Source organism: Anoplolepis gracilipes, chromosome 7 (genome assembly GCF_047496725.1).
Source record: "Anoplolepis gracilipes chromosome 7, ASM4749672v1, whole genome shotgun sequence".
In the NCBI taxonomy this organism is placed as follows: domain Eukaryota; kingdom Metazoa; phylum Arthropoda; class Insecta; order Hymenoptera; family Formicidae; genus Anoplolepis; species Anoplolepis gracilipes.
In genome coordinates this window covers 4,467,501-4,493,983 of record NC_132976.1, presented here as the reverse complement: position 1 = coordinate 4,493,983, position 26,483 = coordinate 4,467,501, and the positions used below count along the sequence as shown (strand labels likewise).

At 37.6% G+C, this 26,483-nt stretch overlaps 3 protein-coding genes across 3 annotated transcripts in view; 2 read left to right on the top strand and 1 right to left on the bottom strand.

The window, feature by feature from the left end:
* Positions 1 to 17,201, top strand: part of Ft (cadherin-related tumor suppressor fat) — a 94,046-nt gene extending 76,845 nt beyond the window's left edge. The window contains exons 8-23 of the mRNA XM_072895346.1: positions 2,537 to 2,717; positions 3,207 to 3,460; positions 3,607 to 4,037; positions 4,313 to 4,657; positions 4,825 to 5,154; positions 5,538 to 6,656; positions 7,066 to 8,181; positions 8,540 to 8,816; positions 9,108 to 9,389; positions 9,680 to 9,984; positions 10,368 to 10,633; positions 11,154 to 11,597; positions 11,933 to 12,302; positions 12,643 to 12,858; positions 12,982 to 13,969; positions 14,092 to 17,201. Coding sequence (XP_072751447.1) covers positions 2,537 to 2,717; positions 3,207 to 3,460; positions 3,607 to 4,037; positions 4,313 to 4,657; positions 4,825 to 5,154; positions 5,538 to 6,656; positions 7,066 to 8,181; positions 8,540 to 8,816; positions 9,108 to 9,389; positions 9,680 to 9,984; positions 10,368 to 10,633; positions 11,154 to 11,597; positions 11,933 to 12,302; positions 12,643 to 12,858; positions 12,982 to 13,969; positions 14,092 to 15,182 — 8,015 coding nt within the window. The 3' untranslated portion in view covers positions 15,183 to 17,201. The remainder of the gene's footprint in view (positions 1 to 2,536; positions 2,718 to 3,206; positions 3,461 to 3,606; positions 4,038 to 4,312; positions 4,658 to 4,824; positions 5,155 to 5,537; positions 6,657 to 7,065; positions 8,182 to 8,539; positions 8,817 to 9,107; positions 9,390 to 9,679; positions 9,985 to 10,367; positions 10,634 to 11,153; positions 11,598 to 11,932; positions 12,303 to 12,642; positions 12,859 to 12,981; positions 13,970 to 14,091) is intronic.
* A 134-nt stretch (positions 17,202 to 17,335) lies between these two features.
* On the top strand, positions 17,336 to 23,039 carry LOC140667421 (uncharacterized). The gene is made up of 11 exons (XM_072895347.1): positions 17,336 to 17,886; positions 18,281 to 18,558; positions 18,867 to 19,069; positions 19,338 to 19,870; positions 19,949 to 20,131; positions 20,445 to 21,013; positions 21,090 to 21,162; positions 21,518 to 21,671; positions 21,781 to 21,975; positions 22,433 to 22,645; positions 22,840 to 23,039. The coding sequence occupies exons 1-11, from the start codon at positions 17,749 to 17,751 to the stop codon at positions 22,866 to 22,868; spliced, it is 2,568 nt and encodes an 855-aa protein (XP_072751448.1). The 5' UTR covers positions 17,336 to 17,748; the 3' UTR covers positions 22,869 to 23,039.
* Positions 23,040 to 23,120: 81 nt separating this feature from the next.
* LOC140667422 (uncharacterized protein C1orf198 homolog) lies at positions 23,121 to 25,265 on the bottom strand. Its single transcript, XM_072895348.1, has 3 exons — positions 24,819 to 25,265; positions 24,390 to 24,684; positions 23,121 to 24,301 (listed from the first exon to the last, which is right to left on the bottom strand). The coding sequence occupies exons 2-3, from the start codon at positions 24,678 to 24,680 to the stop codon at positions 23,726 to 23,728; spliced, it is 867 nt and encodes a 288-aa protein (XP_072751449.1). The 5' UTR covers positions 24,681 to 24,684; positions 24,819 to 25,265; the 3' UTR covers positions 23,121 to 23,725.
* Between the last annotated feature and the right edge of the window lie 1,218 nt (positions 25,266 to 26,483).

Sequence of the window (26,483 nt, the reverse complement as noted above, 5' to 3'; positions counted from 1 at the left end):
CTTTATTCATATCGCGCACATTCTTTCGAGGTATTATATTTTTATTATATTTTTTATCTTATATTGGCGGAGCTCTTTTGTGATCCCTTGTGCCTCCGTGTATAAGATATAGATTTTTCTATTTTGTAATTGTTATTATATATGACTTTTTACTACAGTATGACTTAGTACAGTATATGTAGACAGATTTTGAAAAAAAAAAAATTTATTCTTAAAAAAATTTCTAGAAAAACGATACTTCCTTTCAAAAATACATACCTTACAATTAATCTCTTTCTTATACTTGTCCTACAAGAATGATAGCTGTTTTTTTTAAATATTCCTGATCGGCCAAGTCCGTTTCATGAAAATCGGCGAGTAAGTCGCCTCCCTTACCGGAATTAGATGGAAAACAAATTATGCAAAGTGGGTCATTTTTTCAGTCTGATGAACCTCTGGGAACTCGCTACATTATTGTGCACGCTGCGATTGTTGTATACGTGATCTCTCATTCTTTTTCTACTACGCATTTCCTTTACTATCTCGCTTTCATCGGCTATAATTGCTATCATCGTTCTTACATCTCTAGTCTCTTGAAACTTTACCGTTACTCCGCGAAAGACGAATCATTAACTTTGCGGAGACTGAAATATTTTCAGAGTTCAAGAACCAACCAAATTCATTGATTCTGGCACATAAAACGATAAAAATCTAAGGAAATAGAAACAATTTTAGAATCTTATAATTTATTACACAACTTTCGCAATTTTAGATACGAGGTGTCAAAATTTCTAATATTATTAACCCTCAAATTGAACACGTGGGTCTTTCATGTCCGTAACAAGGAATTTTTAATTCATTGTTTTAAAAAAATATTAATAAAATCTCGAGGTTAGAAACTTATCCAAAAAAAAGTTTATGTCAAAAGGGATTTATAACTGCAAGGACAATTTAACATAAACAGTTCATTCGGTGCAAAGTGCTGGCGAATCTAAATCTGAAGCGGACACAAAAAACCGTGTTCAGTTTGAGGGTTAATTTGGAAAAATCAAAATTATTAATTAATTAATTCGGACACTTGATACTCTTTTAAATGTCACATTTTCCTAAGCGAGTATTACTTGATTCTCGATGAATCGACGCTCTTGAGGAATTTTACCGTGCGACGTCTTTTATGATTCCCGTCTTATTATTAACTCTCTTATCTTTAATCGTCAGATGTATCCTTAAGCAAGTAAGAGCAGAGCAGATTCTGCAACTACTTTTAACGCGCTCTGTAATATATATCTAATCTGTATTCTTACGAGAGATATTTACCCTAGAACACATGATAAATACGGTTTCAGAATCTCCGTCTCTCTCTCCCCTTCTCACTCCTCCTTCCCGACTCGCCGCGTGATTGAACGGTGTACGTCAGTGCAGGCGCGTGGCCCTGGGCTACGCCAACGCTCGCCCGTATATATATACCTGGTGCGCAATCAGAGAAATCGAGTCTCCCTCCCCCCCTTCCCTCCCTCGCTCACCCCTCGGGAGAGTAATGGCGCGTTTTAGGCGGCGCAATTAAGACTTTTCCGCGTGCACTGTAACGTCGTTATTCCCGGTACCTCAATCCGTAAATCATAAGCGGTAGCACAATAGCCATCGTATGTGAAGAGAACGCATGTATGTGTCGCGTCTGAATTATCTGGCCGTTATTTCGCTGCCGCGCCGTTTGCCCGCACTTCCGCGACTTAGAAAAGAGAGAGAGAGAGAGAGAGAGATCGCTTTTCCTACCCCATCCGTGACCTCAATTATCTCGTTGCACCGCCCTTTAATCTTGTATGCGAGCGGCTCCTCAATAATCGGGATTAATTTTCGTCGGATGCGAAATTATTTAAGATATGTCTTTCCGAGCGGGAAAATTTTAGAAGAGATTCTTGAAACACGATACTTATTTAGCGAAAACCTCAATAATATGTATAAAAAGCATGATCTCGATTTAAGCTCACTGATGCAATTCTCGATTCTCAACTTATTCCAGTATGAATAAAATAATAAATTTTCCTAGTTTTATATATATATATATATGACAGTTATTTAAAAATATAAATATCTGCAGTGGTTCTAGCTTTTTTCATCGATCTCTATGTATCCTTCATTTTTGTTGTGGACCAACTTTATAATAATCGGAGAGAAGAATCGCTGCAGAAGCGACGATTTTTGTCGATATATCGTTCGTCGAAGGTATATTTTACAGCGGATACAGACAAGTTCTAAATCACTTGACTTGCGAGTCAGATCGGCGTCACACGCAGAGAGCCCTGTAATAATATTCTGTGTAAAATTACAGCCCTGGTTTATATACCTTCCGTTTGGACCAATTTAAACCGTCATAAAGGAGGCCCGCGAGAGGCGGCCCATAAATTTAGCGAAATAATCGCGCCACTGACCCAACTACGGGTTCGCGAAATAGCGATAAAAGCGAAAAAAACCGGGCTAGAGCGACAGTGTTGCGGTTGTCTTTACGACTGTCCGACGACAACACGACTGAAAATTCGCATTTTGCGTTTCTCTGCAGGCTCGCCGCCCCTCACCGGATCCGGCATTGTCAGGATCGTCGTCCTCGACGTGAACGATCATAATCCCGAGTTCGCTCGGCAGGACTACAAGGCCACCGTGATGGAAAATATGTCTGCAGGAACGTGGGTCACCAAGCCATACGCCACGGACAAGGATGAAGGACTCAATGCAAAAATAATGTAGGTCTTCGACTGGTGTTACTAAATTAATATAATTCTGTTTTAGAAGAAGAAATAATTTAAATTTTAATATGATGAAAAATGTAACATTTAATTTTTTTTCTCTTCTTTTTTTGGCTTTAATTTTAACACTTGTAATATATGTCTATATATATATATGTTTTATATCTAATTTACATAAACAATTTGTCGCATAAAATTTTGCAGCAAAAAATCTAAAAAAAGTAAATTAATAATATTTAATATTATTAACTTTAATTGTTATTTTTAGAATATTGCAAATAAATAATAAAAAGTAGTTTGAAATAATAAATGCCAATCAAAAGTTTAATATATATATATATATATATATATATATATATATATATATATATATATATATACATATATATAAAATTTAATTTTCAATAATGTATAATCTAATTTTAATATATAATTTTATTTTTAATTTTATCTCTAAATAATTTTGATTAATATATTTTCCGACAGATATCGCCTAATTGGAAACAATGCGGAGCGATTTTCCGTAGATACCGATACGGGCGAAGTCTTCACCGCGGTACCGCTGGACCGCGAACAGACTGCCGTGTATCATCTGACCCTAGTAGCCCAGGATTCGAGCCCAATGGAACCGCGTATTTCCGCTGTTAATCTGACCATCTCGGTGACGGATGTGAACGATAACGCGCCACGTTTTTCAAGTCCTCGATATACAGCTTATGTTCCTAACGCGACTAAACCCGGTAAATGAAATAACTAAACATATAATATAAATAGTATAATTAACGTAGTATAATTAAACATGTTAATTGCTAATTAAAGAGATCGTTGCGGCTTTAATTCAATTAAAGAGAATGCTGACACTGAGGTTTTCCTCTTTCGTTTAAAGGCGACTTCGTGTTCGGCGCGAAAGCGGTCGACGACGACGACGGCGAAAACTCGCGGATCGTTTATCGTCTGGAGGGCAAGGACGCCGATCGGTTTGTCGTCGATCTCGACAACGGCGTGATACGAGCCGCCCAGGAACTCACCGGCGATCAGACCACCTATCAACTGCAGATTCAGGCGTCCGATTGCGGTGCCGAACCCCAGCACGTCACCGCCGATCTGATGATACATCTGTGGGAGCGGCAGCTGTTTCCCAGTTTCCGCTCGAGCGTCAGCACGAGATTCACCCTGCCCGAGGACGTGCCCGAGGGTAGGGTGATCACCAAGTTGAGCGCGACCACCCCGAAAAGCGGATCGGCCAGCAATCTGATATACGGCATGGCCGGCGGTAACGTGGGGGACGCTCTGAGAATCGAGCCTCACACCGGAGAGGTAATTGAGATCGAATGTGTTTTCGAGAAGCGATTCAAGTCCATTTCAATTTAACATAACACTTTTAGTTAGTTTTTTCTCGCCGCGGAAAATATATTTATAACTGTGTGTTTAAAAAAAAATTTTAATTATATAATTAAAAAAATAATAAATGATTAGTATAATAAAATTAATAATTAAGAAATAAATAAATATAGTTACTGAATAAAATAGATAATTAAGATTTTTTAAAATTATTTTTAATATCTCATTATTATTACGGGGATTTTGTTTAGGTCGTGGTTGCGTCCGGTTTCGATTACGAGACGGCACCGCACTATGAAGCCTGGATCGAGGTTCGCGACTCGGATATGCCCGCGCTGCGGAGCGTTCTACAGCTTCTGGTGAATGTCACGGATGCCAACGATAACGCACCAGTGATGGAGGCGGCGATCTATAACGCTACCGTATTGGAGGAAGAGTATCCACCGTTGTTCGTCGGCAAGGTTACCGCGAGGGATCACGATTCTGGCGAGAACGGTGAGGTCATGTATCACCTGGTCGACGACTTTTCCGAGACTTTTGTCATCGACAGCAACAGTGGACAAATCGAGACCAACGCCAAGCTGGATCGAGAAGGGGTACGTAAATACTGTTCAGTTACCACTATATTTAATTATATATAACTTACAGACTTATTTACAATATTATTGTAAATAACAATTAAGAATTGTGAGAATATCTCATATCTATAATAATTAATTATCTTTTAATTAATCTTTTAATCAATTTCACACGTGTCTGACAGATCGCGTCCTACGAGCTGATTGTAGAGGCCAGAGATCAAGGTCATCCTCAGTTAACTGGTACCACTACTGTGTTGGTGACCCTTTTGGATAAGAACGACAATCCACCGCATTTTACGCGACTGTTTAGCGTCAACGTGACGGAAAACTCGGAGATCGGTACTTTCGTCATACACATCACCAGCAGCGATCTGGACATCGGCCAGAATGCGAATGTCAGTTACAGCTTTACCGACAATCCGGGAGAAAAGTTCTCCATTGACGCTCTGAGCGGAAACGTGACTGTGACTGGACACCTCGACAGGGAGGAGCAGGACGAATATCTGCTAAAGGTAGGATTTTATTTTTAATATTTTATATATGACGACAAAAATTTATAATATTTTATATTTCAATAAAATAACAATTTTAAGAATCATATATTATATATGAAAGAAAAGCGAAAAGAGGAGGATTTTAAACGATACAAACGTTCAGAATGTTTTCTACGTGTATATTTATATTAGAATATTTTAAAAATTAAATTATATAATTTAGTTTTATATATAATTTAATTAAATTAATATAATATTAAAAAATTTTTTTTTCTTAGAAAATATTACATCCCGAATTATTTTTAAAATTCCCTGAAAATTGTTTTATAAAGAATCCTTGCTTTGTTTATTTTACACTTAAATTAAAACAATTTTTACTCCTATCTTTCACTCGATTGTAGGTTGTAGCGGCAGACGGTGCATGGCGAACGGAGACTGCTCTAACGATCACCATTCAAGATCAAAACGACAATGCGCCTGAGTTTGAGGAAAACACCTATCACTTTCACTTTCCCGAGCTTCAGTCGGCGGTGATGCACGTCGGCCAGGTCGCGGCGATCGATCGTGACAAACAGGGACCGAACTCCGTCATATGTTACAGTCTGCTACAACCATCCGATCTTTTCTCCGTCGACCCGGCGACTGGCGATATCTTCAGCAAACGCACCCTGCGCTACAAGCATTCCAATCGCCCGTCCTCGCCAGAGAACTTATATTCACTGACAGTGATCGCGACTGACAACGGCAAACCACCAATGTCCTCGAGGGCGGTGGTACACGTAAACGTGGTGGACGCCAACAACAACGCTCCCCGTTTCGAGCAGAGATCCTACTTATCGCCGGTACCGGAGAACTATAGAATAGGCAAGCGTATCATTCAGCTGATCGCCCACGACGATGCCGACTTTGGTGTAAACGCGGAGATCGGTTACACGTTGACGCATGTGAATGGCACCGGCGATCTGTTCGCCATTGAGGAACAAACTGGCTGGGTGTACGTGCACAACAGCCTCATCAGTGTCCCTATTGACACGGTGTTCCTGTTGAAAGTGCGTGCCATCGACAAAGGCGTGCCACCGCAAAAGGACGAGGTCGTTCTCACGCTCGTCATCTCCGGCGAGAACCGACACGCGCCCACCTTCGCCGCCGTCAGTCACCAGGTGAGGGTGCCAGAGAACGAACCGGTCAACACGACCATATTGACAGTGAGCGCCGTGGACGGTGACAGCGGGCCCAATGGTATGGTTCGCTACAAGATCTCGGCCGGCAACGAGAGAAACGAGTTCTTTGTGCACCCCATCACCGGTGCAGTTACCATACTCGAGCCTCTCGATTACGATTTAGTGCAGGAATATCAACTGAACATCACTGCCATGGACCTGGGATTCGAGCCCAAGCAGGCGATAGCCACTTTGATCATTAACGTTTCCGATATCAATGACAATCCTCCAACTTTCAATCAAAGCGTATATGAGGCATTTTTGCCAGAGAACTCGCCGCCTGATAGTTTCGTCTACAAGGTATGTTTGTTCAAGTACTTGAATTTGATTCATCTTTTTCTAGCATTTTTTATATTTTAATCAATTTTGGTGGAGAACGAAAGTGTATTCAAACTTTGAATAAATTATTCTTGTTCTTAGATTTGAAAATAATTATTTTTTTGTGTAAGTATATAATATATTAGCAAAGTAAATATCGTGTTGAGCCAATTAAACTTGAGCAACTGTGTCTGGTTCGCGCAGTTTAATTTTAAAAAAGGCTAAGATATTTTAAAAAACAAGATATTTATTTCTTATGTAGATATTTAATCACATACAAGTTATATAAAAAATTCTAAAAATTTAAAAAAGTATCCACGTATATACAATTTTGCTATAATTCCTGGAGGAACGAATCATTGTAATTAATTTATTTGCCGCGCACTTCCAGGTAATCGCTCAGGACATCGATTCGCCCAAGAACGCTATAGTGCAATATAAGATTCTCGGTGGTACCGGAAAGGATCACTTCCGCATCCGCGAGAAAACAGGCGAGATTGCGTCAGACGCTAGCTTCGATTATGAAGAGGTGAACGAATACAGTCTCGACATTGTCGCGGCCAATCCGGACTCGAATCCGCAAATGGTCGGTTTCACGACCGTGGTGGTGCACATCACTGGCGTGAACGAGTTCTATCCGAAGTTTGTTCAACCGGTATTTCACATGGACGTGTCGGAGAGCGCCGACGTTGGCACGTCAGTCGGCCTGGTCCAGGCGACCGATCAGGACTCGGGCGAGGACGGTCGCGTGTACTATCTCTTCGTGGGCTCGTCCAACGACCGTGGCTTCTCCATCGGCACCGAGACCGGCGTCATCCGGGTGTCGCGTCGACTCGATCGCGAGACGCAGAATCGCGTGGTGCTGACAGTAATGGCGAAGAACGGGGGAGGTATACGCGGCAACGATACCGACGAGGCACAGGTGATCATCTCCATTCAGGATGGCAACGATCCGCCCGAATTCCTGCAGAACTCCTACGACGCGACCGTGTCGGAGGGCGCCGTCCACGGCACTCGCGTCGTCACCGTCCGCGCGGTCGATAAGGACATCAAGCCGCAGAACAATCAGTTCTCATACTCCATCATCGGCGGCAATCACGGCCAGGCATTCAAAGTCGATCCGCAGACTGGTGACATCGAAACGGCGAAGCAGCTGGATCGCGAGACTATGCCCACTTATGATTTGACGATCGGCGCGATCGACACCGGCTCGCCGCCGCAGACCGGCACCGCGATGGTACACATCGAGCTTCTGGATGTCAATGACAATGGACCAATCTTCGACCCGCCGGAGGTGATCGGTTACGTCAGCGAGAACGAGCCGGCTGGTACCAGTATAATGACGTTGAGTGCAATCGATCCTGATTTGCCACCCAACGGCGCGCCGTTCACGTACAAACTCATCGGCGGAAGACAAAGCGACATGATCACCTTGGACAAGCATTCCGGCGTGCTGAAAACCACCAAGAGTCTCGATAGAGAGACGATGCCGCAACTGGACCTTACGGTCAGTATACATAAATGATAAGTGACTTACTTATAGACCTTATATGTATATAGAAGAACTGGCATACAAGCAAGAACGTGTTCGTACTTCTCTCTCCAGAAGTTCCGGAACTTAGTATATTAATGCGCTATATTTAACTAACATGCGCAATATGGATTTCCGGAAAATTCTGCAAAGAGAAATATTAAGAAAAATAAAAGTGAGAAAGAAAGGGACTAAAGACTTTCTCTCTCCAATCTTCTCTGAAAACTGTTTCTAATGCAGAAACTATAACAATTGCCAATTCATATACAAATGTATATACAAAGTCTGAGCGTACAGTTTTTCTTAATTCGAATATCTATTTGTCTTTACGTAGGTTGAGGTAGAGGATTCAGGAGTACCGCGAATGAAGAGCGAGCACACTGTCACCGTGATTGTCACCGATCAGAACGACAGCCCATCCACCCCGAGATCTGTTCACGTGATAGTGCACTCGTTCAACGGCAAGACACCATTGGGAAAAATCGCCGACATTCATCCAAATGATCCGGACATCACCGGGGCTTACTCTTGCAAGATACTTCAGGGCTCAAATTCACGCGCGCTCAGCATCCCCAACGCCTGTGATCTACACACTAACAAGATTACACCAGGTATTTTTACCGATTGAAAAAAAGAGAAAAAATTCTCAACTTTCTTATAACTCAAAATTTGCCACCAATCTTAATCTACATGTTTTTTTATTTTTAAAAAGTACTTGATATTGATTTTTCAATAAAAGTATTCAGCAAATTTTAATAATTAATTGAACAATTTTTAATAATTTTAATTAATATTGACAAGATTTTATCTTTTCATTGCTATTGACTTTATGAATATCGATCTTTCTATCCTCGGTTGAATATTGTATCTTTTTACTGATATCTTAATTGTATTTGCAACAGAAATCGGCTACTCGTTGAGCGTCTCTGGCAACGACGGACGACATCCCGACGTGGTTTCCAAAGTCACTATCGAATTCCTGCTTTTCTCAAATGCCACAATTGAGAACAGCGTAACTCTGCAAATTTCCAAAATGACCACGAAAAATTTTCTCAGTCAATATTACCGAGCACTTCTGGATCTTCTGCAGGAGAAGATCGACGTCGGCGACACACTCACCATTTTCAGCATCGGTGAGGACGGACAAAATGTGAATATTTACTTGGCAGTGGAATCTCCGCAAGGTAAGCTAAAAGTATCATAAATAAATATAGCAGAAATTTGAATATATTATATAAATATTAAAAGATATATGTATGATAAATCTAGATCTCGTGATCAATACATAATATCAGATATATATGTATTAATCATGAGACATAGACAAACGTAAATTGTGTAGTATCATAATTAAAAAATATTTTATTATATTTATATTCGGCGTTATAGATTGTGTACATTAATTATATATTAATATTTACAGATATAAGGAAGTGGTAAGATTATTTTGCCAATATTTGTTTACATTTTTTAGGATATCGGACGAAGTACGAAGTAACCGATCTGTTGACGCGGAATCGGGATCAAATTCAGACTCTACTCGAAGATCTCACGTTTACCATCGGTTATTCTCCGTGCAAGCACGTGCCATGTGAAAACGGTGGCAGCTGCAGCGATCGATTGGCCATATATGACGATGCCAGAATCACCGACAGTCAGGCACTGATCGTGACATCACCCAGAGTGATGCACGAGATGATCTGCAAGTGCCGAGACGGCTTCACTGGTGACAAATGCGAGAGAAGGCAGGATCCGTGTTCGCCTAATCCCTGCTTGCTGGTGAGTACTGACCAAAATTAGAAAACTATTTTGCCAGAAAATTGAAAATATAGAATAGAAAGAAGGATAGAAAAAATTCAACATACGTGGTAAAATTAAATGCAATCAATATTACCATAATTTTTAATAAATATATATATTTTTTTATACATGTGCATTTGTATTATATTTACATATATAATTTAATGACAATAAAAAAAAAACTCCAAAATTCAAGATCGACTTGATCGTGAATAGATAAATATTAAACAATACTTATATGTATATAGCGTACTCTCGAATCTTGTAAAAATCGCTGAATATTTTTCTTTTAAGTTAATTTCTCATAAAAATCAATATCAAGCACAGATTTTTTCGTACAATAATCTTTTTTTCACCTATAGGGAGGACAATGCCGACGTTTGGGATATGATTTCCAATGCACTTGTCCCATCGACCGCGACGGCAAGCTGTGCGAGCTCGAAAGAGGCGATGCATGTGCCAGCAATCCATGTCGAAACGGCGGATCGTGTAGAAACAGTCCAGATAGCTTCAGCTTTTTCTGCCTTTGTCGAGCAGGCTACAGGGGAAATCATTGCGAGGCAGTCACCGATTCTTGTCGACCGAATCCTTGCTTATACGGTGGCTTATGTGTAGGAGAGAAACCTGGGTTCGTTCCTTTAATTATATATAATCAATATTTTAGTTACATATATAAACGAACGTGCACACAAAACTATAGTCCATTCTTCAAAGACTGAAGAGATAATTTTTATATAAAATAAGAAATTAAAATATATCTTGAAATATGATTATAACGTTAAACAAATACAAATTGCTTGTTTGAAGACGATATAATTCTACTATCGAGAAAAATATATTCTTATTATTTAAGAATAGTTTTCATGAATAGAAATAAAGAAAAACATATTGGTGGAAAATAGTGTATATAAATATTTAGTATATTTAAAATAAATAGTATATTTAAAATAAAAAATTATAATAAAATTAAGATAATATTACATTCTTAAGATACTATTAACAATATTAAAATTATAATATCGTTAAAATTTAAGATTATCAAATCTTTCTAAAAAAAATTATATATATATATATATATATGAAACAATGATTGCGTTAATGAAATATATATATAAGTTTTAATTTAATAATAATTTTTTTCTCTGTAGATATCGATGCAGCTGTCCCGAAGGCCGCTATGGTCGACATTGCGAGCGCTCGACCTTCGGCTTCGACGAGCTGTCATACATGACGTTCCCAGCGTTAGATTCCAATACGAACGATATCACCATCGTGTTTGCCACCACGAAACTGGACGCTTTATTGCTATATAATTATGCGCCGCAGACGGGCGGTCGCTCGGACTTTGTCGTGTTGGAGTTGATCAATGGCCGAGTGGTCTTCTCGTACGGCGGTACCAGAAGCGCGATCACCACCGTCGTTATCAAGACTGAGAAACCGGTATCGGACGGTGAATGGCACAAGGTCACCGCCACCAGAAACGGCAGGGTCGTCTCGCTCAGCGTGTCCGCTTGCAGGGAACACGGCGATCTCTGCGACGATTGTAGACCTGGCGATGGTACCTGTTACGCAGACGATGTGGGCCCGACCGGGTCAGTATTTTTTTTATGATTTTTCACTGAGCTATAAAACGAGGAGAATTAATTAAATCATGAGAAACGAATGAGATCTTGCAAAGAAAAACGATTTTTTTTGTCTTAAAAGTTTGATCTCGTTAAAATTAATACATCATTACTATATCAAATTTTTAATTATTAGTTCATAAAATTATAAAGTTATAATATTTTTAAATTGAACAACTCGATTATTTGATTACTGTAATAAAGATAATTATTAGTAATTGCATATGCAATGTATTCAAAGATATTTATACAACGTTTAATAGCATTTTACATTTTAATGATCGACATATTCGATGTATTTATAGGACCCTGAACTTTAACAACAATCCTCTTCTACTGGGTGGCCTCGAGAGCGCCGATCCCGTGTTAGAACGTTCTGGTCAAGTGCATTCCGACGATTTTGTGGGTTGTATTCATTCAGTAGCCATAAACGGAAGAGCTCTGAATCTGACGAATCCGCTGGCATCGCGCGGTGTCAAGTCCACTTGCGTCAGAACGCAGCAAAGTCCTTGCCTAAGAGACGAGAAGGACACCACTTCCGTCTGCGGTGCTGGTGCGCAATGTTACGACAAGTGGCACCAAGTGATATGTCAATGCGGATCTCTGACAGCGCCCAATTGTCAAAACGCCTTGGAACCTGTCACGTTGAGCGAAGGAGGATTTATCGAGTTTAAGGTAAAAATAAGTAAACATTTAATTTAATTTTATATGTGTAATATTTTATTATACAAATTTAATTGTAAATACGTAATACGCATTTCTTAATAATATGACAAATGTAATAACAAAATAATAATGACGTCAAGTATATTGTCGCAGTATCTACACATTGTAATGATAACATTAATTTAAAGTCAAGGAAATGACGAACATGATTTCTAAAAATTTAATTAATAGATTAATTATACAATACCTGTGAAACGCTATACATCACATCCATTGTGCTAATGTTATTTATGCTTTATATTATTGAATAATTTTGAATTGGAATATAATTGATATTGTTTACACATAGATTTCGGAGAAACACAAAAGAATGCAATTATTGGAGTATCTTTATGGTGGCTCAACAATATGGCAGGCGAATCGCGTTAGGCGCAATCTCATCGACAACACGAATTTTATAACAAACTCTTCTCCATTGAAGACGATTGGTCTGATGTTCAGAACTGTAAAACCTGATGGTATCTTGATATACGCCGCGACCAATAAGCATTTTACATCTGTAGAGGTGAGATATGTTGAAACAGCAGCTTTTTTTTATTAAAAAAAAAGACATTTATATTTTAATGATATTCAGTTCTCAAGAATTTTATTAACTTTTTCTATAATAATTTCTTATTCTATGCTTCAGCTTCGTAACGGTCAGCTGATTTACACTTCTCTGCTCGGGTCGCCAGTGAACATGTCAATCAACATTGAGCGTGGGCTCGCCGATGGACACTGGCATAATCTGACTCTTCATGCTTACACCGGAGGATTAAGACTGTTGGTCGACGGTGTCGTGACGGGTGACGAGTTGGATTCGGCGGGTGTTCACGATTTTCTCGACCCCTACTTGTCCGTTCTGTCGATCGGCGGAGTTAATCGGGATCTTTATTATACTCATAACGCTGATATTAAGGGCTTCGAAGGTTGTTTAGCTAACTTTACCATCAACAACGAGGTACAGCCGTTCAATGGTTCCGGTTCGATCTTCAAAGATACAGTGTATCACGGCAAAGTGAGCACCGGATGCAGAGGCCCGATTGGCATTAGTGCGGCTGCGACAGCGGATCCCCTCAGTATCGGCATCACTCTGGTCATCGTCTTCTTCGTCATTCTGCTGATCGCTATGCTTGTGAGCTTCATAGTATTCCGGCTGCGTCGACAGAATAAGGAAAAGTCAGCGCCGTCAGTCGTCAACAAGAATACGAACGCTATCATGACCGGCAATTCACTGGTCGGCGCCGGGAATGACAATCTCATGTCCCGACACGAGAACACGTACATCTCGGATACGTCAGATCTGCGCGGTGTGGGTCACATGGGTCCTGAACTAATTTCGAAAAAATACAAGGAGCGCGAGATCAACGCCACTACCGAGCACCGACCGCAACGACCCGACATCATCGAGCGAGAGGTGACCAAATCACCACCTATCCGTGACGAACATCCGCCGCTGCCACCCCCTACTCAGACCTCCTTACATTCGCACGAACATAATCCGGAACCCGACATCCCGGAGCACTACGATCTGGAGAACGCCAGCTCGATCGCCCCCAGCGACATCGACATCGTGTATCATTATAAGGGTTATCGCGACGGCATGAGAAAGTACAAGGCCACTCCGCCTCCTTTAGGTAAGAGAAAACGTAATTGTTTATAGGTCTGACGAAAGATTTGAATGTAGAATGTTTTTATGTTGCTTTTAATTTGAGAATCGTGTCATGCTCAAATGATTTAATAGTAATTTTCCATGCAGGTAATTATAACAATCATCATAAGCACACGGGCCAACAACACCGCCATACAGGACCTTTTCCACCGCGAGCTATGCCACCGCCCAATGTGAACCAACCACCTGGACCGGCGCCAAAACTACTCCAAAGTACCCCATTAGCGAGACTATCGCCCAGCAGCGAGTTATCCGCGCAACAACCGCGGATTCTTACGCTTCACGACATCAGCGGAAAGCCGCTGCAAAGTGCGTTACTGGCCACCACATCCTCGTCCGGTGGCGTTGGTAAAGACGCGTTGAATTCCAACAGCGAGAGGAGTCTAAACTCGCCCATCATGAGTCAGTTGTCGGGTTCGACCGCCAGTAGGAAGGCTCCGCAATCAAATAACGAGAATTCAGTGAACAACGTATCGTCAGGCCCCATGGGTCTTACTGCAGAGGAGATTGAGCGATTAAATTCTCGCCCAAGAACGTCTAGTCTGGTCTCCACTCTAGATGCTGTGAGCTCGTCCAGTGAGGCAAGAGGTCCACCCGCTCACGGACCCTTGCACCACCACCGACGTCATACACCACCCGCAGAGAGACTCGAACGACGAAACTCGTCGACCACCGATGAGAGCGGCAACGACAGCTTCACGTGTTCGGAGATCGAATACGACAACGGTTCGTTGGTGGGTGACAAACGGTCCGACAATATGTTCACCAAGCAGGACGACGAGGGTAGCGGACCCCAGGGTAGCAGGAACAACGTCGAGTCGTCGCAGTCAACGAAACCGCCATTACCGCCAAACGTTGTTGGCAACTATGACGGCTTCGACAGCTCGTTCCGCGGTTCCCTCAGCACCCTCGTCGCTTCGGACGACGATCTGTCAACCCATATGAGCGGTCTCCTCTACGGCAGCCATGCCAACAACGGCTCGCCTACCACTACCACCACCACCACCATCACCACTGCTGCCGAGGACGCCCTTAGCTGGGACTACTTGCTCAATTGGAGACCCAACTTTGAGAGCCTCGTCGGTGTCTTCATCGACATCGCCGAATTACCGGACAGCACCAGCCGAGTACCTAGATTACCGGCCAATATCCCCAAACCGTCCGAAGAATACGTTTGAAATAATCTTGCGAACGGTGCCAGGACAATTTAGTGAACTGATTAATGATCTTGAAAATTGTTTTGGAGAAGATTGCAAAGATTCTCCTTCCTGAAAAAAAAAAAAAAAAAAAAAAAAAAAAAAAATGACGAAATCTACGACGTAGAAATCGTTGTCGAATTGTTACTGTTGAATTGACTAGTTGAACATTTGTAAAACGATAGTATATATAAATCGCGACGTCCACGGCATCGGGCTTTGGATGTTCGTGATCTCGAGTCATGCGAGAACGCGTTTAAAAAAAGGTGCCGATTTTAAAACATAGATTTTAATTGTAAGTGTTATTGGTGAAAAATCGTTGCAACATTTACGACGTTGCAGCGAGGTGCCGCGCCAGAGGCGCGATCATCTTGCCATAAAGTGTAATTTTTCTCGAAGAAAGAAAGAGAAAGAGAGAGATAGAGAGAGAGAGAGAGAGAGAGACTCGTTATCTTTTATCGTACTCTTCGCGAATTTTTGTAAATATTGAATGACACGTTTCTAATCAAAACGACTCGCTCGCGGAATATCTATCCCTCGGTTATAGTATGATCGATCGAACTGCACAAAACTTCTTTTAATGATCGATTGCAATTAAAATTAATATTATATAATATTAAAATTATGCAATCCTGCAATATTAATATTACTAATAATATTAGTTTTGATTAAATTAATTAATATTGATGCTCAATTTGCACATTGCGGGAAACATATTTGTATTTCATGCATCTCGAACGATCGTACGCGATATTAAATACGAAATACGATCACGCGAATTTATCACGTTGAATATCATTTTAATTGCGAGGTGAAAAATTGTGCGACTATTAGGTATTGTGGTAATTTAATTAACTAGCGACTTTTGTATATATCCTAAATAACCGTGCCAGATATATTCGATACAGTCGCACACGTAATTATTGATTGACTGGCTAAACATATGCATGTGTGTGTGTATGCGTAACATATAGGGCTCTCTTACCTTACGATAATATTTAAATCAGAGATTAAAATTATTACATGTTCCTATTTATTAAGATTGTAACACGAGAAAAGATAATTACAGCATATTCTCTATATAATTTTATATATAATATTCTTTAATTATATTTTTTACATTACTCATATATGTATATGTAATTAAACATGTCATATTTTATAATTATATTTTTAAAAATTGACTTTTTGATAATAATAAGTAAAAGATAAAAGTATAAAGATTAAAAGAAATTAGCGACAGTTGTGAACATTTCTCGTGTATTGCAATTCGATAAATATTATTTCGGTGAATTTAAATTTCAATACTATAAATTCTGTTATTTTTTTAATATATAATAACAAAATCGTCATTATTAATACAAGATCCATTTTTTCTGTAAATCGAATTTAAATTCGCCGAAATTATAATAATTTTGATATCTGATTCAATCGGTCCAGAATGAAACTTGTTAAATTTATAATTTTTCAAAGTACATATGTCATAGCCACTCTTAGCCATTCGATTGAAAACAATGCATTTTGATCGAAAGAATGTCTGCCGAGAGAGAGAGAGAGAGAGAGAGAGAGAGAGAGTGTTTGTCTTCCCTCATCTTTAAGAAATTACCGATACTCGAACCGTAAAGATAACGGAACATCGCTGACGGGATTATATTGAATAATATAATATCAATATAATATCGTCGTGTGTGGATTTCGCGCTCAATTCGTATTCGTTAGAGAGACAATAAATGCGGCGCCGTCGTAGCGTTCCTGAGAGTACCTGCTTCTCGCAGACTCCGCCAGACTGATTTTCCTTCTCCGCTTATTTTTGCAATCGCGAGTAGCGGCTCGCTTGATTACGTTTACGTTGTAAATTATGACAGGTCTGTCCGTGATCTGTCTCACCCTGTAAATAAAACTGTCGCGTGTGAGTTGTACAAAAGTGCGAATGCGTGCGCGAGTGCGTGCTACTTTATCATCATCGACCATAATTCGTAATAGACGACAAATTTGTAAAAACTGCCGTGCTTTCATTTATCCTTTTCTTTTTTTCCCCTTAAATTGTTATTTTAAGATATCGATAGAATTTTCTAAAATATCAAATTACTTTGAAAACTTTCTTGTAACATAAATAATTAATTTCCGTTTTTTTAAATATATCTCATAATTTTTACAAATATTTTTTTATTTAAATATATAAAAAATATAAAATATATAAAAAAATTGTTGCACTGCCTTTTCAAAGGGGCCTGAAGAAAGTTCACTATCTGCTATGTCGATAAATCGTGAACAAATCATTTCGATCTTCATCTCTTACATGGCTCTAATAATTTTGTCAAAACTGATTTCACTGCGTATACAATAAGAACATCAAATATCAATCACTATTTATTATTTATTATTATTATTATTATTATTATTATGTATTACATTTATTAATTTGAAGCTGAATTCTCGATCGATTTGTGGAACACGGAATTTACGAGAGGAAGCTTGTAACGCGAAAGTTATTATTGGTCTCTCGTCGGACTATCGGATCTGATCAATCGGTTATAATGTACAGATAATGATATCTCCACTTCCGTCATACGACGACGAGCTTCTGAATAGCGCCTACGCAAATATCAGTTTGATCGCCGACAAGGTCTGGAGCTACGACCCCGAGGATCCCTTCCGAAAGTTAAATCATTCTCTCTGGATTCAAGTGAGATACTCAACGGATACTCTCTTTTGAGTATCCGATAGATATCGAAAATACCGCATTATCTATATTTGCAAATATTTTTTTATCAATATCAACCGCTATCTATTTATAACGTCATTTGAGGATGTTTTGTATAAAAAAGTCAGTAAATTTTTTAAATAAAGCTTACATATCGAAGATAAGAAAAATGCTATATATCTTTTGTCGTTCAATCAATCATTTTATTCAATTAATTAATTAAAATCACAAAATAACTCCTATATATCTCGCATATGGAAAATAACAAAAATACTGTCGATTGAAGGTGAAAAAAACTACCGTAATACTTGAGACCCTCGAGATAAAGGGAGGAGAAATCTATTCTGGCATAATGATAACTTATCGTTAATGTCAGAGTTGCGAGGTAATCGCGAAGTACCAAGAAAATAGTGATTATCGTCCGAGACTCGTCCGAGACGTCATCTCTGAATCGCGCTTGGCGAAATACGGTAATTATGAGTACGACGAGCTGCACGAGGGAATGTACAGGCCGGACGACGGTAAATCGTCGGATAGCGGGCCTCGCCACTTCCGTTCAACTGAGGAGGCTGTGGAACCGTGGATGCTTCCTCAAGTTCAAGAACACTTCGCCCGGTTAATCTCACCGAACTGCACGCGATCGCATCAGGAACCGTTAGTTCGCCTCAGCACTTCCGTATTATTTTTCTATTTCGCCAAGCCTCTTCCCGCCCACCTTTCGCGCGAGAAATTCTCAGAGATAAAAATATCCAAATTATTATTATTTCAAAATATTTAATAGTTTATCTATACGATATTAATAAATAAGGCTATAATAAATATAATTAATTAATTGGAGAGGAGTAGAATAATATTATAAAATTATAATTAATTATTTAACATTTATATCTCAACGCTATATTTGAGTTTTATATCAAATATGATATTAATTGTGACTAGATTTTTATATCACACATTAATAGTATATTCAATATGCAAAGCTCAGCAATACCAATACTGAAATGTAACACTACGAGGAGGGAAAACGAAGTTGTTTGCTCGAGTTTCCAATCGAATTGGAACGAGGGCTCGAAAAAACGACGTCAAAAGATCAGTCCGAAAAAGAGTAAAAAGGTTGGATTACCTGACGAATTACTTCCAATTCACAAATCCCAAATTAATAACGGTAAGCAATACTCTTTTAATTGTAAGTTAACAACGCGCGATGTATAAACAATAATAACTCTTATACACTTTTATATATTGTATTATTCTTAAATAGAAAAAGCAGTAGAAATTATAACTCTTAATTATTTCATATTTTTCTTTATTTATTCCAGCTAGAAATAAAAAATTTGTATTATTGTTTTTATTATTAATTGCTGTTATTATATATATAATTTTGTAAATCAAAGTCGTCTGACTATTTCTGATTATACATATCGTGTTGTCAGGACATGAGAAATCGACCGAAATATTCGCTCGTCATCGACGATACACCATTGAAACCGTCGCGGAAATGCAACTGGAATCTCGCATCGGGAGCGATGCCGTGCGCGATATCTGGAACCTTGAAAAGTTTCAGCCACAGTCACAGCAACAGCAACAGCAACAACACCGGCAGAATCACCAGCAAATCGCGCGGCAAACGCAACCGGTCGTTCAGCATCATCAACAACAATTTTACTGTACCTTGCAGTATCAGCCTTTGATTCTAAGGACGGAATATCAGCGAAGAATGTTGCAATCACCTCCCCCACCGCCCCCACCACCACCACCACCACCACCACCAGTTTTAAGCGCCGAAGTACCAGAATTCTTTCCGAAATCCAATTTACCTTCGATAACAACTTACAGCATGAACAGTGATAAGGAACGCAGGGCTTGTCAAATACGTTATTTTCCGTCGCTAAACGACAGAAATTATCAGAACGAGCTGTTTCCTTACAATAGACCGCAACACGAGATCACGACGACCGTCTTTCCGGTAAATAGAAAAAGTCTATGAGAATAAAATCTCGTATGAATCATTTATTCTCTCTTTGTAATTTTCTTATCTGTACAGAACACCAGAATGTCTATATTACCAGCGACCGAAACGAACATGTTCCGTTCGCCCCAGGAATGGATCCAGAGGGTAGCCCCGCCGGTGCAGTTGCAATTAACAGCCTCTTCTTCGTCACCTCTACCGATCTGCACGCCCTTGCGATCGATTCACGACGCTGCGATCGTCCATCGTCCCTTGCAGGTATTTTTTTCGATAAGAATAATTTGATAATTTTATCAATTAAATATATAAAAAGTATAGTCTTTATCTCGAATGGTCATGATTCTGAGATTACGTTAAAGTGAAGATTCTTCTATACACACATCTACATCACGTTTACCTCATTAATTATTCCAAACTAAAATTATTATTTATTATTATAATAATATTATTAATTACTCCAAATTGATCGGCGCGTGATATTATATTTACGTTGACTAGAAAATTTCTTATAGATCTTTACATAAAAATAAAAGAAAACCTAACAAAAAACTGTGTATTGTATAATTGACAGATATACGAGAAATTTTTACCCTGCACCCAACCGAGTCCGACGACATCCATACCGGTATACCAACGACCCATAGAACTGTACCAGGAACCGACATCGAAGCGGAAGAGTCACGGGGTCGATTTCAACAATCTCATACTACTGACGAAAAATAATATCAGGACGCGACGTTCAAAGGGCATCGCTCAGCAACCCTTCCTCCTGGAGCCCAAACAGAGCCTGAGAACTTCCGGTCGCAACGTGCAGATGCAGTGGTTTGACAGGGATCGCTGCACGAGAGGGGCAAAGGAGGTCGTGACTGTGAACGCTCTGGTATCCGAACTACGCAGCTTCGAAGAGAAGTATGAATGCTGTAGAGGGGCCGGCACCAGCTGGAGAACCGCCATCGAAGGTCAACAAAGAACGTCCGAGACTTCGAGATCGAGGAATAAAATTTTTGGCAGCGACAGCTCGAGATGTAGGGCCTCGGATGTCTCGCAAGAGAGGAACAGGAGAACGAAGCGGCCGCTTTACCGAGACGTCTTGGCGAACGTCTCGAGCGGAGCGGCCCTGGAGAACGTCTTCGAGGAAAGGTAAAATAATAAAGTGCACACTTAGCTTATAGAAAATGTAAGATGATCGGTAACCGTTTTTCTGCAATTACTTTAGATACGACGAACTCGAACAGCAGGCGATGGAGCAGTACAGAAATTCTGAAGAGTCGCTAGCGCTCAAATATCAGGTAATTTGAATATTGATCTCGTAGTAGCTAAAAAATAGCCCCGCAAAAAATGAATGTGAATTAAAAAGGATTGACAAGAATCTAAGGATTTGTGTAAAATTACGGATTTTCCTAGTCTTTAAAATCAAGAATCGGATTTATATATTGTTACTCCTTTCCATTTCGAATTTTATTCGTCAACCAATATCTTGTAATCTTGTAATGAAAACAGTTTGAGCTCTTCAACCTTGATATTGAAAATTAAGATTAAGATTAATTTCGCGCAGAAGCATATTCGTCTCAATTTGTTTTCGTTCCACTAGTTTTCACCCAAGATGAAGTCCTCATACTAATACGTGTCATTATCACATTTTAGGAATTGGAACGTCAAGCCGTGGAACAGTACGGAAATAGTAATGCTGGTGACGAGAGACGTTCATTATCTTCCGAAAACCAAGATTGCTTCGACGGACAGAGATGTTCGGGATATGGACAATGCAGTCCTGCCAAAGGACGTCCAGAAAAAAAAGGTAAATATGATGGTTCTAAAATTGTTGCAAAATGTATGTTGGAAAAAATACCAAGAGCGCGTTTCTTTAATACTCTATGAGCAATAACGTTTTAAATAATAATTCGTAGGCTCTTGCTTTCCGCAAATCACCCTGTTAAAACCGAAAGGTAAATCCCTGCCGAATGTCTTTCGCGGATTCTCCTGCAACGACAGTAATCAACCAGCCATCGCATCTAGAAGTTTATCCGCATTGACTGACAGATCATCGAAGGAATCGAAAAACACATGTAAGGGTGCATCAGGAGATAAAATCGATACAAATGGTGAGCAAACATAATGTCATATGATGCAAATAAGAGACACGCAAAGAAACTCTATATATTTATAGATTAATAAAAAATAACTGTAACTCTTAATCAATTTTCATAAAATCTGCTATTTTCTGGAAATATAAGACACATGAAAATAAGTTGTACATACATTTACTAATGCAGAGATAAAAAAAACAGAATTTTTCGCTATATTTTAATAGCGATTACTATTAAACACGAGAAAGTATAATGGTACATAAAAAATGTATTTTTATCGACATATTTCTCTCGCAAAAATCAATATATATGATTTTTATTTTTTTATATCCATTCAATATAGATCGAATTTTGAACGTATAATAAAACTTTTATTGATATCGATATAAAACCCCAGAATAATAAGCTCAATTTTAAAACGCAGAATTGATTTCGAAATCATTGCCATTGATTTTTTTTTTTTAAGTTTCAGTTCAGACATCGTCGAAACGGCATCTGATACTGATGTCACCCTTCGAGCGCAAATCAGAGGCCAGAAGAATAATGAAGACGACGGATTTACGGGAGATTTGCTCGCTCTCCAAAACGAGAAGGAACATGCTCGGATATTATCGGACCTCCGAAATCGCTCGGGATGGCAGCGGCGACGAAAATATAACGATCATACAGTCACCTAGCACTGAAGGTATAACAGCATCGATCGTGATACAAAGAAATATATACAAAGAATATATAAAGAATGATACAGATTTAAAATATTTTACATTATTTTTTATCTTATTTCTCTTTTAATCCTTCTATAAATAAAAATTTATAAAATCCGTCTTTATATTAATAAACAAATAAAGAAAAATAAAATTTTCTTATTAATTTTTCTAGTTTGGTTGTCTGGATTCTGGACTACCTGAAGAGCAAAGTGAATCAAATGAATCTTTTCGAAAATGGTAGAAAGAGTTTAAAACTGTTTCGTGAAGACTGCACTAATTGGATCTGAAAAATTTTTCAGAATCAAAAAAAGCAAATCGTGATTTGTGACATATGCAAAATGTGTGTGTATGAAAAATAAGTTATTGCTTAGTCATGTGGCGTTTATACATATATATTGATACATAGTCGATGATTTATATATAAATTGATACTTGTAAATAGTAATGAAACATTTAGAGTATATTAAGCATATTTATTTGTTTGTAAGCTCATGCTATATATTAAATATTAATAGTATAAAATACAATGCTCTAAAAAAAGTAAAAAATTTAAATTAACAATATATTGTTCGATATGTAAGCAATACATAATATAGTTGTGTTTATCAAAATCTAGGTAGGCTTAGGTCTTATGAGAGATCATATATATTCTTCTGGAAGTTATTCTTTTCAGTCTTTTAAAGATTATTTAACCTCTTTATATTATCATTGTTATATAAATGGTACGTGATAGTATATAGTACAAATAAAATTAAGTTATAAAATATAAGCACATAAAAAATTCTTATTAAAGTCTCAATATACTGTAAAAAATATTCGATTTTCTCCTACATAAATATACTTTGATTTTATATGCATACATTCATATAAACATTTTTATACGATACACAGCAATGGGAAATAATCAGATCAAATACATTGATCAAATCTCTGTATCTAGTCTATATATCTAGTCTATATATATTCCTTATTAGCTAAAATATTATGGAAATATCTTTAATATATAATAATAAAAGCGCATGCAGAGGAAATTGAGTTATTCTTACAATGGAATAAATTTACCAATTATCAAGAAACTCAAATCCAGTCTTTGGTATACTTCTCTCTTCCTCTTCTTGATTCAATTGGGATGATATAAAGCTACTGTAGGAACTAGGTGTTTCTAACAGAGCAGTTGATTCATTTATATCACTCGATTTTGTTCGCGCTACGGTATTCGATTGACTTTTATCTGTATCAGAATCTCTCTCCCTCATCAAACTCTCCATATCATCTTCGACATTGCCTTGTAATTTTAATAAAGAAGTCTTATTAATCAGTTTAGCAAATATACTGTCGGAATGTTCACTATCAATTCTGTTTGCCAATAAGTCGCCACATTGAGTGTCTTCAAATAAACTGCTGTTGTAACAATCCGATTGATAACAGTTGATTTGATACGCAGAGTTGTCGTTCATTGAACAAGGATTGCTTCTTTGTGCCTTCACAGGACTGGAAAAATGTGGCGACTCTCCAAAATAGGTTCTCATCGATTTAGATTTCACATCTTCATTAGAATCTATAAGACTAAGATTCATCTGTGACTGAGTCATAAACGAAAATGGAGCAGAGTGCTCGTCTCGCCATCGTAATGTCTATAATGTAATGAGAAATAGGGTATCAAATTGTTCTTTATTATTATCATTTTATAAGTATTAATAACATTACTAAATTATTACTCACAGAACCAGTTTCATCTATGACATATTTCATTCCAGTCTGTATGCGCAGCTTTGGATACCATTCTGGTAATTCTTTGGTCAACTCAACCTTCTTCAAAGTATACTTTAAAGCTACCTCAGGTTGAATTATAGTTTCATTGATAGCTTGATTGCGCTCTGCTATGCTCAAGGTATTCCATAGCCCCTCGTAAGCTTCCTTTGTCGCGGATATATCTTCGCCAATTCTTTGAGCTATAGAATTAATACTGTAAAAGTATTGTTCTGCTCTTGCAGTAAGGCTACTGGAACTCATTTTACTAAAATACAAAAATTTATTACTGCTAAAAAATTGACGTTAATCATAAATATAATTATCACACATATATACAAAATACAAAGAATAAATCTGTATGATTATCGAAATGTTAAAATAACATTTCGATATACGTACCTCACGTTTGACAATAATGACACATAAAACAAAAAAAGCAGCAACAATTATATTGACATAACACTCATTGATTATGTCACGGAACAATCTGACAGACACGTAATAGAAATATCTTGATCGTATAAATAAATTGTCATTGTTAAAGATCACATTCATGAAGATGTAAATACCATTTGCTTTAAATGTCAATTAAAAATAATTAAAGAGAGAGCACATAAAAAGACTTTTTTTTTAAACCCATATTAAATACATTGAGTATATCAGCAGACGCGACTCGCCTTGGGTACGTTCAAAAATCTTACGTGAGGCAAAATAGAATTTAATTAACCAATCTGGACAAAGAAGCAGACTTTCTTTGTTCTGATTAATCAACTCGTTAATGATATTCTGATTGATCAATTAAATGCATCGAAAATTTTATAACATAAAACGAAACGTTCTTTGAATAAAGGTGCCTTTTCATGCTGACGCTCGACGCTCATTTTCAGCGTCAAAAGACATCACGTGACCAAAAATAAAAATACCAAATCGTCAATTTTGTTCACGTGATCTGTTTTGACGCCAAAAATGAGCGTCGAGCGTCAGCATGAAAAGGCACCTTAATATACTTTTGACTAGAGAATATGACGTTTTTTCTTTACAATACGCTAGCGCCAACTGGATCCATTTTAGAGCTGACAGAACTACATACATGATCATGGTGTAAGAATAACATGATAACATATTAATTTTCAACATGGAATAAGTTGAATTTTCCTAACAATAAGAATTCTTTATATAAATTTATATAATATATATATATTTATATGTAAAATATATCATATTTTTATTGCATTATTTTTTAAATTATTCTTTATCGACCAGTTTTAGAGTCAACTTTTTTCGTCAGGAAAAATTGAAACATTAATTTTTGAGTTGCAAGCATCAATGAAAAAGAGTTTTTTACGTTAGTTTTAGAAATAATTAGTTTTGAATTAAAAGACATCAAAGAGTAAATTACATTTTTCTCATCAACTAATTGTAAGTTTGGATAACGTTTTATTAATTTTAATTAATTAAATTTAGAAATAAAATATAACAAAAATATTAAAATGAAAAAATACATTATATATATATATATATATATATATATATATATATATATATATATATGTAATATATGTAATACAAATACAACAAATAAAAATACAATAAAACTTCCTTGATATTTTTGTTAAAGAAACATAATCACAAGAAATGAAATATTATATATAATTTTCTTATAACTTCTCTAGGAAATCTTTTTTGATTGCTATCTATACCATCAAAAATTATATAAAAAATATAATATATATACTTTTTTACAATATTATTAACGATGTAAATTTGACATTATATCATTCACAGGTAGGGAAATAGCAATAAAAGAGTCAAATGAAAAAAGTAACAGTCTATATTATTATTTTTCTTAAATTGGCAAATATATATATATATATTGCTTGAGAAACTAATAAAGCTAATAAAATATTCTTAAACGAGATGTGAAACGAGAAGTGAAATAACATTTTAGAATTCGCAAGACTGGCTCTGCTCAACTATTGAGGAACAATTAAATATACATATTTAAATATATTCGTTTAAACGTCCCGCTTAAATAAAGATGAACAATATAATGCCCAACTGTTA

Bases quoted from the DNA above. Each gene is read 5' to 3' on its own strand.
- LOC140667422 (XM_072895348.1), bottom strand. From the start codon at position 24,680: ATGAGTTCCAGTAGCCTTACTGCAAGAGCAGAACAATACTTTTACAGT. The intron at 24,302-24,389 runs GTGAGTAATAAT...ATTACATTATAG, and splicing joins TCATAGATGAAACTGGTTCT to ACATTACGATGGCGAGACGA.
- LOC140667421 (XM_072895347.1), top strand. From the start codon at position 17,749: ATGATATCTCCACTTCCGTCATACGACGACGAGCTTCTGAATAGCGCC. The intron at 17,887-18,280 runs GTGAGATACTCA...CGTTAATGTCAG, and splicing joins ATCATTCTCTCTGGATTCAA to AGTTGCGAGGTAATCGCGAA. The intron at 21,163-21,517 runs GTAATTTGAATA...ATCACATTTTAG, and splicing joins CGCTAGCGCTCAAATATCAG to GAATTGGAACGTCAAGCCGT.